Here is an 18,087-nt window from a genome sequence, read left to right on the forward strand (position 1 = left end):
GTCAATATTAATAGGGTGGGGGGTCAGGTGAGCACATTTAGACCACTAATTGACTCTGGTGGCTGTAGAGCCATCTGTGTGTAGATACAATTCAATATTTCACTACTGTTATTACTGTTAATAACTATAACTACAATGGCTACTACTATTACTATTATGGCTACTTTTATTACTACTACTACTACTACTACGATTACCACACTACTGTGTCTACCACTACTACTGTTACTATTGGGACTACTATGACTATTATTGATACTACTATGACTACTATTGTGACTACTACTGCTACTCTTGTGACTACCACTACTGACTACTGTACTACTACTGCTACTGTGAGTACTACTACTACTGTGACTACTGCTACTACTGCTACTGTGATTACTACTACTACTACTACTGCTACTGCTACTGTGATTACTACTACTACTGCTGCTACTGTGATTACTACTACTACTACTGCTACTGTGATTACTACTACTGCTACTGTGATTACTACTACTACTAGTATGACTACTACTATTACTGCTAGTGTGACTACTACTATTACTGCTAGTGTGACTACTACTATTACTGCTAGTGTGACTACTACTATTACTGGTAGTGTGACTACTACTACTACTGGTAGTGTGACTACTACTACTACTGGTAGTGTGACTACTACTACTACTGGTAGTGTGACTACTACTACTACTGGTAGTGTGACTACTACTACTACTGCTAGTGTGACTACTACTACTACTGCTAGTGTGACTACTACTACTACTGGTAGTGTGACTACTACTACCTACTGCTAGTGTGACTACTACTACTACTGATAGTGTGACTACTACTGCTAGTGTGACTACTACAATTACTGTGATTCTTAATACTACTGTGACTCCTACAACTGTGACCACTGCTACTATGACTCCTACAATTACTGTGACTACTACTACTATGATCTTAATACTACTGTGACTCCTACTACTACTACTGCTGTGACTACTACTACTGTGATTACTACTACTGTGATTCCTACTATGACAATTACTACTACTACTTCTTTCATCTTTATTATAATTATTGTTATTATTCTTAGTTTTGCGTTTATTTTTATTTTTTTTTTCATTGTTTATTATTATAAAATTAAATTATTTCTCATTCTTTTGGGTGGAAATAGTGTGCAATATGATTAAAAAGTGTTTTTTTGCAATTTATGGAGTCTGAAATTCTTTTTGGGACATTTTTACCAACTCTGATTCCGACTCCCTCAGCATCAAATTCTTTCTGACTGTGACTACTACTACTAGTTTGACTATTACTGCTACTACTAGTTTGATTACTGCTACTACTAGTTTGACTACCACTACTATTAGTTTGACTACTACTACTACTAGTTTGGCTACTACTATTTTGACTACTTCTGCTACTACTACTGCTACTACTAGTTTACTACTACTACTGCTACTACTAGTTTACTACTACTACTGCTACTACTAGTTTACTACTACTACTGCTACTACTAGTTTACTGCTACTACTAGTTTACTACTACTACACTACTACTACTACTACTACTACTACAAGGGATGAATGAGAATGAAAATCTTCACAATACAAGAGATACATCTCTTGCATTGTGCAGATATTCATTTCTATTCATACCATTTATACATTTGTCAATATGAATACGGTTCATACTACTACTACTGTACTTGTACTTATGTACTTGTACTTATGCTTATACTTACATTTATATTACTATTACTAATTCTACTACTACTTGTACAACTACTTATACTATTACTGCTACTATTATTTATACTATACACATACTATTGCTGTTACTACTATTACTTGTACTATTACTACTACTACTTGTATAAATTGTACTACTACAGCTACTTGTACTATTACTACTGCTACTATTACTTGTACTACTTTTACAGTACTACTACTTACACTAATTGTATTACTTCTGCTCATATTACTACTGCTGTTATTCTTATTCTTATTCTTATTATTATTATTATTATTACTATTGTTATTATTGTGATCATCATTATTACTTCTAATACTGATGGTCTTATTGTTGTTGATGCTATTATTATTATGATGATGATGATGATGATGATGATGTCAATATTGTAATTATTATTATTTGTGATTATTATTATTGTTATGGATATCATTGTTAGTATCATTATTATTTTTGTTGTCATCATATTCATTGATTTCTTATTAATTATTCTTATTGATACTATTCTGATTATTATTAGTAGTAGTATTGTTATTGATATTATTTTTATTATGTTTATTATCATTATTAATATTATCACTTATTACTGTCATTATTTTATCATCATCACCTTCACTCAATATCATTGTGGTCATTCAGAATTTAAAAATGTTTTTCATTTAATATTGAGTTCTTAAATATGTGTACCTTATATGAAGAAATGTGAGTGAAATTTTTATATTCCAGGCAAAGTTTGTCTAAATAGTAATATGCACCAGGTTTCTTTGTATCATAACTAATTATTGCATTGTTCGGTGTTTACAGTTTATTAACCCATTGGATCTAGGTGCTTCATGGTAATCACATGTCCCAAAATATGGGCAATAGGTTTATGTGGGATGCCACTCTGACTGGTGCACAGCTTGTATGCTTGGTGCACACATACACTTGTGTGCAGTGACAGGACAGTATGCCTCCCATTTGTTATTTTCTCTTTCTATATATAAGCGTCTTTAGCTTTTTTACCATTTTCCAATGTTCATATTCACAATTTTCTTAGCTTTATCCAGATGGTAATAGACTGTTTTTCCTCTTACAGACTCCATATCTTCTCTAGAGAGTTCATAACTCAGTGCAAGAATAATAACAAGAAGTAATATTTTATTTATTTTTTGTAATCAATTTTCTGTAATACAACCTTCGCCACCAGTCATGGCAGCCAGGAATAGGCTGCTGATCTTGGAAGTGGGGTCCTCCCTGGAGCTAGCACTCTTCCATTCATGGCTCAATGTGTATATATATATATTTAACTCATTTCAATGTTAATCAAAGCCTTTTCAAGTAATGCCAAATAGTCTAATCAACCTCAGAGTTTCGCACTCATGGCAAGTTTTACAGTTTCACCATTCTGTAATACACTTGCCAAAATGCAATGATTACATGCAGTTTGCAATGTACCCTGGCCTGAGCAGCATTTTCCATCAGCCTCATTGTATCATGTCCAATACTCCTTCAGCTCAATTTTCAATATATATCAATTAGCTTGTGTGTAAGCTGTTTGTGTCTGTACTCATGTTTCTCAGTTCAATAGTGCAGTTATACAGTGTATATTTTACATAATTTGTGTGTAACATATCATAGTATATATACTAGCATCAGCAGATATTTTACTCTTGATTATGCAACTCAGCTATATGTTATATATATATTATATATTTATATATGAATTAATGAATAGTAATATTTGTATGATAGTCTATATAATATATATATATATGTAATGATATATAATATATTAATAATATGTGATAAATATGTATATAAATATTATATATATATATATATATATATATATATATAGTATATATATAATATATATATGTTATATTATATATAAATGTATATATACTAATGTATATAATATATATATTGCATAATATATATATTTTATCATATATTATATTCATATATTATCTATATATATATATATATATATATATATATAATATATATATATACATTATGTATATATATATTACATATATATTATATGTATATATATTATGCATATATATATATATTATAATTTAGGTCCAGTGAGGCAGCACCACATATTTTCTTGACTTTACATTTATCATGGGTACTTCTTGGGGGACTTCTTGACAGCTTGTCAAGTAGAGTCCCCAATCCAAATGTTGGTTAGCAATGATATGTACTTTGTGCATGCATTCATCTCCAACTTATGTGCCCTAAGACATTTGTTCACTTGTTTGGTTATGGCTTGGTAGTTCAGAAGCTGTAGTCCTGCTGATATGTGGTTATATCCCTGTTTTTGACTCATATGCTGGGGAATTGTGCATGCCACAGCCAGATGTCCATGAAATGGGGAAATATGTCCTCACCATGTATGTACTTTGTGCATGCATTCATCTCCAACTTATGTGCCCTAAGACATTTGTTCACTTGTTTGGTTATGGCTTGGTAGTTCAGAAGCTGTAGTCCTGCTGATATGTGGTTATATCCCTGTTTTTGACTCATATGCTGGGGAATTGTGCATGCCACAGCCAGATGTCCATGAAATGGGGAAATATGTCCTCACCAAGCTTCTGAATCTTTACTCAAATAGCTGACACTGGAAGTGTGGCTCATTTCAGAGTACAGAAATGCTTTGATGCCTTGATATGATGTCCAATATAGTTCACTAATTTTCTACACTTAGATAGCTCCACAAGACCCTTTTCATGATAATGGTATTGATAATGATAGATACAATTTTGTTTAAAATGACATTTTTGCTCCATTAACCCTATACTGACACTGCCAAATATTTCTGTGTCACTCATTCCGGGGACTTCTGGCAACTGTCTAGCCTTTTGGGCCATGGGGGTTTACTATATACTGAGGCCCCTCCTGCTCAACGCGTTTGAGTAATCCTGACACCTATAGCTGTACCCATCATTATGAGTTGTTTTTTCATGATGGCTATAGGTGTGTATAATAAGAGATTATTATATTTTAAATTTACAGTGGTTGGAAAGTTTAAAATTTTACTTCATGGAAATTTATTTGCATGGGTAATTCTACACCAGTCAATATATCTTAAACTGCTTCTGAACCCTCCAAACTCAAATCATGTCCTTGCAGTCAGTGACTGTCCCCTCAATATTTGTACAAGGAGAATACAAAAAATTTCTTCATTTTATGGGTAACAATATGAGGTGTGATTAAAAAGAAAATAAATAAATAAAATAAAATTTGGCTATCATCCCTTTGAAGTAGTCATCTTGTGCAGTGATACATCACTCTTAGTGCTTTTGCCACACCTGGAAAAGTTCCTTAGCAGTGATTTTTTTTTACATTATCTCTGATTGTTGCTCAATCTCCAATGGTAGGTCTAAACTGTGAACCCTTATATTAGGGTAGAAGTTGCAGGAAGCCACATACTGCTAGTAGACCTGTGTGGAGCAACCATGACATTGATAATGGTAGTGGCATTTGCAGTATTTGGTTGCCTTCACCCAATGTTTGATTTTGTTTGCATGGAATTGTCTCACTCAGATGTACAAGAACACAGTAGAATGTTACGTTGACAGCCTGTCCTTAGGGTTCTGGTACATTATTCACAATCCTGGTTATATTAAAGAAAGTAGCATGTCCATGGTCATTCTCTTTGATTTGTTGCATCTCTGTTATCGAAAATTGATCACTCATTACTGGTTTATCATTCTCAAGAAGCACTATTGAGCACTACTGACAAAGATCCTGATAAACTGACAAGACCATTTTGATAACTTGAAGAGTTCCAGCATGTATCAGAGATGGCACTTGAAATAAAATTTACATTCTTATTGCCATACTGATGGGTATCAAGTATCTCGGTGTAATCTGGTGATTTCTGGCAATGGCCAGACACTGGGTGTGGGAGTCCACTACATGAAGCGGAACATCCCGCTGCACGTGGTGTGGCGCATCACCGCATGTACAGCCGTACCCCACAGACCAAGTGGTATGTTATGACGCTTGTACAAGTGACCCATCAGGAAAAGGTTAAACTTCTGATAACATACTGACCCACATCCTGGGGTGCATGTACAGTCATATACTATTCAAATATGCAGAAAACAATATACCTCTCTGTCTACCTTTTTGCTGCAGTGTAAACAATTGTTTGGGTAATGAGGCAAAAAAAAAAAATAATAATAATAAATAAATAAATATCTGTGTGCCAACATCAAAAAGGCTGTTTCTCCCCAGTAACCACTTCCAGACCCAAACAAGTGAAAAACTGTTTAGTGGCCATATTAGGTACCTCTTGGCTTGCCCGGTCTGTTTTTTTTTACATTACGTATTATGTCATTATAAATGAGTAATGTAGACAGATTTGGTAATGAAAAAAGGAAAAGAAAGGAAGTAGGTAGGAAAGTTAAAAAAGTTACTATAGTTATCCCTTGCATGTGAAAGAATAAGGGATAGGTTGGTATATTTAGATAAAATACTGAAATATTTTTTCTGATGTAAATTAATAAAGTGTGCATTTAGATGCATTTATAATTATCTAGGTGTAGAGATAGTAAAAATACAGTGTGGAGGCAACTCTTTTCTCCTCAGTACACTCTCAGTTTGTTCATAACAATAGTCACAGCATCAATGATGATAATGATAACAAGAATTATAATAGTATTAGAAAAGAAAGATTCAGAAAATTTTAGATATGTATTATGGTGTTTAGTAGGGTTTACCATTTGAATTTTAACTTCTGTAAATTCAACATTGCCAGTATTGCAATATTAGGTCCACTGTGTTTTCTGTTTATTAATTGTCCTTATCTTAGATGGGTCCACAATTGCTTAATTAGCTAAAAGTCAATTATTCGTCCTATCTACTTCACCTACTTTTCCCTTTTCTTTTATTTTCAGATTTTTCTTCCGTTGCTTTTAGTATTTTTAATATCAGTAAGAGGTGACATGGCTCAGTGGTAGAGTGCTACCTTTGCAGTCACAAGGCCTTGGGTTGCCCCTCTTAATCAGCTCAGCTATGATTGAGTACTAGTATGCTGATGTATGCTGCATGTTGAGGTCAAATTCAGGCAGGAAAGGAACTGGCACCATCCTGCAGCTCAGTAGTCATGTTCCTCTACACAGGTCTGCAGTCACTGTGGCACATACTTTAACTTTGAACAACTTTATAGCAATCATAATTTTGATAATGAGTAAATAGAACATCAGTATTAACATGTTGGACCTGGGTGCTTCACTGTCCACACTTGTCCTAAAATCTGGGCATCAGGCTTACTTGAGTGGCAATTCCCCCATGTGCGTGGCTTGTAGGCCAAGCTCTAGCAAACACTCATGTGCAGTGTTGAGATTCCTTGCCTCTCCTGCATTTTTTTTTTTTTTTGTGTGTGTGTGTGTGTGTGTGTAAAGATGGTAATACACAGATGACAGGTTTTGTGTAATTTTTAAATATTTTCTTGTTCAATATTCTGTAACATCCTGTGTTACCAGTCATGGCAGGCAGGAATAGGTCCTAAGCATGGAAATTTTGCCCTTTTGTCATGCTGGTGGTGGTCCAGCTTTTGCACATGGATGGTACTTAGCACCCTCATTTACCCATGGAAATGATGTAAAAGCCCCTTCCTAAATACCCAGAGTATAATCTTCCTCCAAGAGTTTTGTGCACTCATCCCTTGATGGCATATTCCCAACACTCAGTACTCGGACAATTTTTTTGTGACATGGTCACAGAATCCAATGGGTTAATAGCTCTTGGAAAAAAAAGAAAAGAAAAAGGAAGTCAGGTTAGGTCATGCACGACTAATATTTGGCTCCTTGGTAGTTGAGCAATTGTGGAGCAATCTATGTTCATACAAAATACACAAGAGAAAACCAGTCATGTCTTTGGTGTCTGTGTACACACACACACACACACACACACACACACACACACATGTACATGTATGCGCGTGCTTGTGTGCATGTGTGATATGTTTCTATACATATATGTGTATATATATATATATATATATTATATTATATATGTATACATGTTTGTATGTATCTCTCTCTATATATATATGTATATGATATATATATGTATATGCATATATATATGTATATATATATATATGTTATATATATGTATATGTATATGCATATTATATGTATATGTATATGTATATGCATATATATATATGTATATGTATATGCATATATATATGTATATGTATATGCATATATATATATGTATATGTTATGCATATATATATATGTATATGTATATGCAATATATATATGTATATGTATATGCATATATATATGTATATGTATATGCAATATATATATATGTATATGCACATATATATATATGTATATGTATATGCATATATATATATGTATATGTATATGCATTATATATATATGTATATGTATATGCATATATATATATGTATATGTATATGCATATATATGTATATGTATATGCATATATATATATGTATATGCATATATATATATGTATATGTATATGCATATATATATATGTATATGTATGCTATATATATATGTATATGTATATGCATATATATGTATATGTATATGCATATGATATGTATATGTATATGCATATATGTAATAGTATATATGTATATGTATAAAGTATATGCTATATATATATGTATATGTATATGCATATATATGTATATGTATATATATATGCAATATATATTATATGTATATGCATATATATGTATATGTTATGTTATATGCATATATATATTATATGTATATGTATATGCATATATATGTATATGATATATTATTATAGTATATGTATATGTATATGCATATATATATGTATGTATATGCATATATATATGTATGTATATGCATATATATATGTATATGTATATGCATATGTGTATATTGATATGATATGCATAATGATATTAATGTATATGCATATATATATGTATGTATGTATATGCATATATATATGTATATGTATATGCATATATATATGTATATGTATATGCATATATATATGTATATGTATATGCATATATATTATATGTATATGCATATATATATATGTATATGCATATGCATATATATAAGTATATGTATATGCATATTATATGTATAGCATATATATATGTATATGCATATATATGTATATGTATATGTATATATATTATATGTATATGCATATATATATGTATATGTATATGCATATATATGTATATGTATATGCATATATATATGTATATGTATATGCATATATATATATGTATATGTATATGCATATATATATATATATGTATGTATATGCATATATATATGTATATGTATATGTATATGTATATGTATATGTATATGCATATATAGTATGTATTATGCATATATATATGATATGTATATGTATATGCATATATGTATATGTATATGCATATATATATATATGTATATATATTATATATGATTATATTATGTATATGTATATGTATGATATATATATATGTTATATGCATATATATATTATATGTATATGCATAGATATATATATAGTGCATATATATATGTATATGAATATATATGATATGTATATTAGTATATATATATGTATATGCATATGATATATAGTATATGTATATGCATATATATATGTATATGTATTATATTATGTATATATATATGAAGCATATATATAATATGTATTATTATATGCATATATATATATATGTATATATATATGCATATATATATGTATATATATATATCATATGATATATTATATATGTATATATATATTATATATATGATATGCATATATATATATAATATATGTATATATATATGATATGCATATATATATATATATTATATATATATATATATATATAATTATAGTTTTTATTTATATTGTATATGGTTATATGTATATATATATATATGTATATAATATATATATGTATATGTATATGTATAAAATATATATATATGTTAAAATATATATATGTATAAATATATATGTATTTATAGTATAATATATATATGTATATAATTATTATGTGTATATATATATGTATATATATATATGTATATATATATATATATATACATATATATATATATATACCAGTATCCCTTGCCTTTTCTTCATAATACTAAGAGCCTATGTTGTATTTTCAGTATTATTATTTTCTAAGATCTCTATTTGCCATATTTTCTGATAAATCAAGACTAGGTTATATAAACTCCGTACTTGATCATTATTAGCTCTATAGTCTGAATAAAATAATCAGTGTGTGGTATCATGGAGTTGAAACCTCCAAGTTATATAAGATAACTTTAGTTTCAACAGGTTTATATTATCACTTCCATATAGATAGAATTTTATATTCAGTGTTTATATATATATATATATATATATATATATATATATATATATATATATATATTTTTTTTTTTTTTTTTTTTTTTGCCAAAATACATATTGGTATTTTCACATGGTTTTACGTCATCACTTCGTGAATACTATATAATATCTCCGGCCACTGTAGTCGATTACCGACGTAATTTTTTAGACGCTAACCTCGGAAGCCCGAGAAGCCTTTATCAAATGCATAGTATACGAAAAATGAGAAAAAGTGTTAAAAACTACTTAATTACATTTTCAGTGGCCAAAAAATTATATTTTGCCATAATTGTTACAAAAAAAAACTCATGGCATGGCCATGTATACATGCCCACCATGGCATGTATATACATGCCACTCGGCAGATAGTCTAGGCATGCCATGGCATGTACGTAAATGCCACCCGTCGGCAAAGGGATGTATATTATATATATATATATATATATATATATATATATAATTATATTATATTATATTATATTATATTATATACATATGTTATATACACACATACATACACATAAACACATACATGTGTGTGGGGGGGGAGGGGGGAGACCTTCAGTTGATTTTGTTTCATCATACTCAATAAATGAAAAACATTCTTCTGTATGAATACTTTGAAGTTTTAACATTTTGCTAAAGGTGAACTCTCAAACTGCATCATCATTGTGTCTGAACAACCAGCTGGTGGGGTGTGGCTGCAAGATTCAAGAAGTTATTGCCAGGCCACAGCCAATGGGCCAAATTTTTTGGTCAGATGATGATATGTGCCAAACCACCTTTAGCACAGTACCTTTATTTTATTTTTTATTTGTCTTTATACTCATCTCATTATTTATGTATTTAATTTCACATATTTATTTTATTTTTTTTTTAATTTTATTTTTTTATTATTATTATTTTTTTTTTTTTTTTTGTAAAAGCTATGTAGTCTAAAATTTCTCTAGGACAAAGCATCAAATTTCCATTACTTCTCACCAAAGGCATATTCTCATCATCATGCATTGGAATTCTGTAAATATTTAAATATACTTCTTTTTATTCCAATGCAAACTTAAAAGTGTGTGTGTGTGTGTGTGTGTGTGTGTGTGTTTTGGGTGGGTACGTGGATGTATGTTTGGGCATTTTTATGCATTGATATACTTCACACTCGCATGCACCCACCACATACATGCCCACTCACACAGACAAACATATTTACACTCACTGACACAGGAACAGGTACATACAAACATGCTAACACTTATGGACAAACATGTTTGCACACACAAACACTTGCACACACAAACACTTGCACACATTCAGGCACACACCTGTACACAACTGTAGCTATGCACCCAAATGCACACACATACATAGCTACATCCCAGCACACCCTCTGCTAAACAGCCAGACATCAACAACTACTCAGATACATACTGACTGTTGGACAGCTATGGTTACAACTTTGCACACACACCTGTACATAACTACCTGTACCTGCACTTACACATGCCATCGGTATGTGTGTGCGTGTGTGCGTGCGTGTCTGCACGTGCGTGTGTGTGTGTGTGCGCGCGCACATGCATAAACATGCATGTACATGTGGAGTAACACTGACTTTACTTCATATATTATTGTGTGCACATTCTGATATTTATTTAAGCATCGTAAAAATTAATGCTATCTGTGTATTTGGCTCTTGAGTATTTTATATTCAGTGTTGTCTTGTTTAGTTCAGAACGTCTGTTTAATATGGAGGTCCACTCAGTGCAACGGTAAGAATGGTTAATCCGTCATATGTTGTAGTCAGAAAATTGTGGTACTTAAGAATAGATATCTTTTAGAATCATTCAGGGAATTACTCTTTAAGCTAAATATGCATCATAAATTTGTAATATTTGGTTTAAGTACTTGTATGAAAATTCTGGTTTCTGAGTTCATTTGCTTGCAATTATTATCATCATTATCACAGTTATTGTTATTAATCAGTTTTATTTATGTAAGGGCTTAAGTAACCACATTAAATTGTCTATTAATTTGTCTTCAGAAAGAATTAGTGAAATATTAACTTTTCATTTAGTATATGATAAAGTTAGTATCATTCCCCATAAGCCAAGAGGTGGCTTGGGAGTGATTGGTAGCATTGTGGCATGTTAAGGTAGGTTGGCTGTGTTGGTAACTGACCCTGAGTGGTTTGTTGGGCCAGGGAGGATTGGGTGGGGCAACGGCAGTCCCCTGTGCCCCACCTCAGCTTGGAGGAGCTCCTGCAGCACCAGCATCAGCACCAGCAGTACCTGTCAACGGTCAAGTTCCTGCTCAGCAGACAGGTGCCGGCATGACAGACTACTCCCAACAGTGGATAGAGTACTACCGCTCACAGGGTATGCACGCTGAGGCGGATAAAATTGAGCAGCAATTGAAGGCTGCTAAGGTTAGTAAAGGGGTACACATTTGAAGACAAACTGGCCTGCATCAGATTCATGTCAGTGTTCTTTTTACAGGTTAGCATTTTCTTTGTGTCTTGCATACTGGCATTCTAATAATAAACTTCTGATTCCAGAAGTGGCCATGTATGGCCAACTCTGCCGAGATCTAAGGATTCAGTCAACATAATGACAAATTTAAATTTGATACTGTAACACCATGATATAGAATCCCTTTTTAATCATAACATTTTGTTCCTACTTTCTTTAGGTGGTGCATTTTGAACTTCGTAATTATTATTTAACACCCTGGCTCTTCCTGGATTTTGACACTTTGGTGTCTGCATGTATTGTGTGTGTGTGTGTTTGGAGGCTAAATGGCAGAAGAGTAGGGAACCTTGATTTCCTTATTATTAGTAGCAATAAGATTACTTTGGAGATTTGGAAACTTGTGCTGCTTAAGGCAGTACAGTTATTTTTATCATTACATTCATCATCTCATCAGTATGGGAATCATTGTCACTTGTACTGTTTGTACAACAACTACTGATTATTATTGATTAGTGCATCCTTGTTCAAGATGTTTTACGTTATTATGATTATTAATATTTTTATTTTGATTATTTTGATACGATGTTCTGATACACATATCGCTATTACTCCTATTGAGATACAAGTAAAATTATCATCACTCAGGATATTAACATGTGCGTGTTATTGTTATAAGCATTATCAGTTGTTTTATGATATTGCTGTAATAGCCATTTTCTCTTTTTTCTCCATGTTTGAATTTTGATTGTTATATATATATATATATATATATATATATATATATATATATATATATATATATATATATATATATATATATATATATATATGTTTTTTTACCTGTAGCTTTCATATATTGTCTCCTTCAATTATGTATCAGAAGTATTTGTATTCCATTAATGCAAATGTCAAAAAAACAAAAAAAAACAGAGCTTAACATATAGGTACACACACAAAAAAAGAATTGTGTCATGGGAAAGCAGGGCATTAGATAACCTACTTCCTGCCTTCTAAAAGGTTTACAGTTAGTAGTAAATGTAGTATCAGGGGAAGTTAGTTTAGACAGGTACAAGGAAAACATACCCATTGGAAATGTAGGCCCTTGGATTCTAAGCTGCTATTTCAGTATCTGTATTAGGAATAGCATTCTAAATCCAATTATACTTAATCTATATTTTTTTGCCCATTTGGAAATATGCAACTACTTAACTTAGAGGATATTAAACACTTTTAGTCCCTTTACTGAAGATAGTAATTATAGTGATATTGAGGTCTTTATAAACATGTGTACAGATAAATAAACACTGGAAGTATATTATAGTCAGCTGCCACTCCCCGCTTTCAAGGCTATGAAGCTGATGGCATTATATTGGTGTTTGTGTAGCTATCCATTTTTTCACACTAAGGATGTTCACAGTTTATGATTAAACCTATACATTTGAGGATGGCCAAAATTGTTGAAGGATTCTGAGGCATATATACACTTTTAAGAGAAAAGTTAAGATGTTGAATAACTATCACAAGCTATCAAAATCATGAACCCACTCATGCTACCACATCATGGTAGTTTGCCTTGTCACATGGGATGTTTATTTATGCTAACTAAACAGCTGTGTGCTTGTTTATTTCTGGCTGCATTTATTGAGGAGAAATAGCCTCTCAACATTAGGCATATAGCCTCACTTTAACCTCATTGTCCAAAAGAATTTGTTTATACTTCAGCCAAGAACGTAAAGAAATGGGGTAATCTTGTGTTTCCTCTGCTTTTGATTTTTCCCCTTGAGCAGATAAGTCCAAATGGTCCCTGAAGCATTTTTCATTATGGCACTTGGATCTCCTGTTGTCATTGGGTTAACATCATTAGTTCATTGTACTGCAGGAGAGACTGCCAAAACAACAGTAGTTGAGAACCAACATACAGCATAATATGTAGGATACTATGGTGTACCTAATTTAGTTTACCCTATACCATAAAGTAATTATATAGGCTACATAGAGGGGAGGTCAAATGCTAGGGAAACACCCATCCTCTTGAAAAGAGCAGCTTATGATATTACATTACAAACAACTTGGATATGATGGTATTTTCATTTCTTTATGTTCTTTTGTAGTTATCCAGTGTTTATAGGCATTGTATCTTGATATGTTGTTTAATGTTAAATGAAGAGCATAATTAACTCCCCATGCTGTTTCCTCTTTGCCTTCCTTCTGTATACTGATTTATGTAGATGGTTAAAGGTTACTGGAATAGATCTAGCTTATACACCATAGTTCTTTGTCTGTTGTGCTTCAGATTAGTGTAATTTGTTCTTGGTTAGTCATATTTGTTACAAAACAAATAAATATGCTTCGTTCAGAAATGATGTCCTTTACTGCATTGTTTTGTGATAAACATTTAAAACATTAACATCCTCAGTAAAGTGCTTATGACTTCAGATTAGTTAAATTTTCGTTTCCAGTTTTTAACATTATTGAACTTTAGAAGGTTGATTATAAACCATATAGGTATTAATAGGTGGGTAAGTACATGAACATTGCACATGAGTCATTCAGATCTTCAGAGGGTATGGTTTCTCTGACAATTTAGTGTATGGCACCCATAGTAACCTTGATTAAATGTAGAATCTGCTGGCAATTCAGGATAGAAGACCCTTGTCTTCCCATGACAATCATTTTTGTGTTGGGATTAAATGCAAGGAGAGACAAGTATGAATACTGTAGGTTAATGTAAACAAACTCAGATGATATTGATACTAAAATTTCTAATGTTTTTGTCTTTCCAGGGTGGTGCTGGTGGTCCGCCAGGCAGTGGCCCTGGAGCGCCGATGTATAATCCTACATTTAACCAAGGATATTAGATTGCTAGATTTGCACGGGGTTGCAGCTCCACCTCTTCTAGGTTGAAGGTAAGTCTCGCATCCTTTACGTATTTTTATCTTATTTATTTATTTATTTTTTTATTTTTTTATTTTTTATTTTTTATTTTTTTAAGGTTTGATTTCTCTCTCTCTCTCTCTCTCTCTCTCTCTCTCTCTCTCTCTCTCTCTCTCTCTCTCCCTCTCTTCTCTCTCTCTCTCTCTCTCCCTTTCTCTCTCTCTCTTCCTTTCTCTCTCTCTCTCCTTTCTCTCTCTCTCTCTCCTTTCTCTCTCTCTCTCCTTTCTCTCTCTCTCTCTCCTTTCTCCTCTCTCTCTCTCTCTCTTCTCCCTCTCTCTTCTTCTCTCTCTCTCTCTCCTTTCTCCTCTCTCTCTCTCTCTCTTTCTCTCCTCTCTCTCTCTCTCTCTCTCTCTCCTCTCTCTCTCTCTCTCTCTCTCCCTTTCTCTCTCTCCTTTCTCCTCTCCTTTCTCTCTCTCCCTCTCCCTCTCCTTTCTCTCTCTCCCTCTCCCTCTCCTTTCTCTCTCCTTTCTCTCTCTCTCCTTTCTCTCTCTCTCTCTCTCTCTCTCTCTCTCTCTCTCTCTCTCTCTCTCTCCCTCCCCCTCCCTCCTTCCCCTCACTGTCTTCATCTCTTTCCCTTTACCTCTGCCTTCTTACTCCATTCATTTCTGTCCCTGTTTTCTTCATCTCTTTGTCTTCATCTTCTTTTCAGGTTTTGTCAGATCTGAATGTGCTTATATGTGTTGTCAAGTACCTCAGTTTTATTATTTTGAGAAAAGTAAGATTGACTTTTAAATCACTTGTAACTCAAAACAAGCATAAATCAGGTCTGACTTTACTGTTTGCCACCTTAAAACTATTTGACAGTTTCATATGACTGTTCATGACAAATTGCGAATATGACTAGTAGTAGCTTGCTGCACTCTGAAGTACCTGGCTGGCTGGCTTTGAAAGGCCACACCCCTCTACCAACACCACCTTCACTGACGTCGGAGTTACACTGGTGTTACTAGTGTCCTTTGTGCAGCAGTTAAGACCAGTTGGAGAGTCAAGTGCTCAAGTTGGCTTATTCACAGCCCTGCAGCCTCCAGATAGAAGATGATTGGGGTTTCGACACCAGGGTCCAGCCAACATGGTAGGTCTGCTGGAGGGTAAGTGAGCCCTAGCCTGCCAAGTTCCAATATCTTTCAAGCTAACCTGTATCTTTTTTACAGGGAAGAAACTATAAACTGAGAGAACAATGTGTTGATTTGTCTTTTTCAGAACCATTTGTTGTTGCCTTGAAGACTTCAGTTGTGGGTTGTTGGACTCAAAATGTATCATGTTGCGATATCTTATTCGTGATGTCATGATGTTCCCCGATGATATGAGATGCTATTCATAAGGATGGTATGAAGCTGCTGCATACTTCAAGATGTACAATGATTTTCGTGTCACTTATATCTCCAAATATTATCGTGACTTGTGTATTGAGGGTTCTTGCTAACTCAGCCATTTATTATTTTTGATCAAATCTTGTAAATATGCCACGTGGTTAATCTTTCATTAATTATGCCTAATGTGAAAAATATACCTTGTACAAGATAACTGTAGGTTTTATTGCTGTGCTAGGGAAAAATCTCAAATGTTTTGATGGCGGTAGCTAGGGTGGGCTTCGCTGACCTCTCAGAATGTGCATTCTTACTCTTTGAAGGCTGTGTGTGCCTACTATTCATATTATTTTCTCTGCAATTATGCTACTAGAAATGATCCCTTATTCTTACCTTTTTATTTGATGATGCCATTGAAATTTTTCATGTCATTTCCTAACCTCCTTTTACAGGTTAATATTGCCATGATATGTTATTGCTTTTTTATATATATATATATATGAGGAATCATTATCTTGACATGGTAATGCTATTTCGGGATATATGTGAATGTTTTTCTGTTTTGTTATGGCCAATATCATTACAGGCTATTCAGGGAAATGAGTTAAGGAGGAAGAAGAAACACAATCACCACGCGACAAACAGGTAAATGTAGTCAATGATATTCTAGATTGGTATTATTATTATCATTAATATTATTGTTGTTGTTGTCATTATTATTATTATTATTATTATTATTATTATTATTATTATTATCATCATCTTCATTATCATTATTATTATTAATGTTATTATTATTATTATAATTGTTGTTGTTCTTATGATTATCATTATTATTATTATTATTATTATTATTATTATTATTATTATGTTATATTATTATTATCATCATCATCATTACTATTATTATTATATGCCCACTTACATTCTCATAAATAATGTTAATCGAGCCTTAGACTCTATAAGCATTTTTCCCCTGAACTGATAAGGGAACATACTACCACTTCCACAGTCTATTCTTATCATTATTTTTGTGTATATGTATGTGTATGTATGCAGAAATATACTCGTACACACAAGCACAAAGAGTGAGTGAGTGTGTGTGTGTGTGTGTGTGTGTGTGTGTGTGTGTGTGTGGTGTGTGTTGGTGTGTTGTGTGTGTGTGTGTGTGTGTGTGTGTATTTTGTATATATGTAAATATATATCTATGTTATGTACATATACCTCTGTGTATCATATACATATGTATGTGCATG

The 18,087-nt window shown here is 32.3% G+C and overlaps 1 protein-coding gene across 1 annotated transcript in view; it reads left to right on the forward strand.

The window, feature by feature from the left end:
- Positions 1 to 17,048, forward strand: part of LOC119579990 (far upstream element-binding protein 1-like) — a gene marked incomplete at its 5' end in the record, with an annotated part of 41,066 nt that extends 24,018 nt beyond the window's left edge. The window contains 3 exon segments of the mRNA XM_037927832.1: positions 12,323 to 12,547; positions 15,374 to 15,496; positions 16,725 to 17,048. Coding sequence (XP_037783760.1) covers positions 12,323 to 12,547; positions 15,374 to 15,448 — 300 coding nt within the window.
- Between the last annotated feature and the right edge of the window lie 1,039 nt (positions 17,049 to 18,087).

This window comes from Penaeus monodon, chromosome 13, assembly GCF_015228065.2.
Source record: "Penaeus monodon isolate SGIC_2016 chromosome 13, NSTDA_Pmon_1, whole genome shotgun sequence".
NCBI lineage: Eukaryota > Metazoa > Arthropoda > Malacostraca > Decapoda > Penaeidae > Penaeus > Penaeus monodon.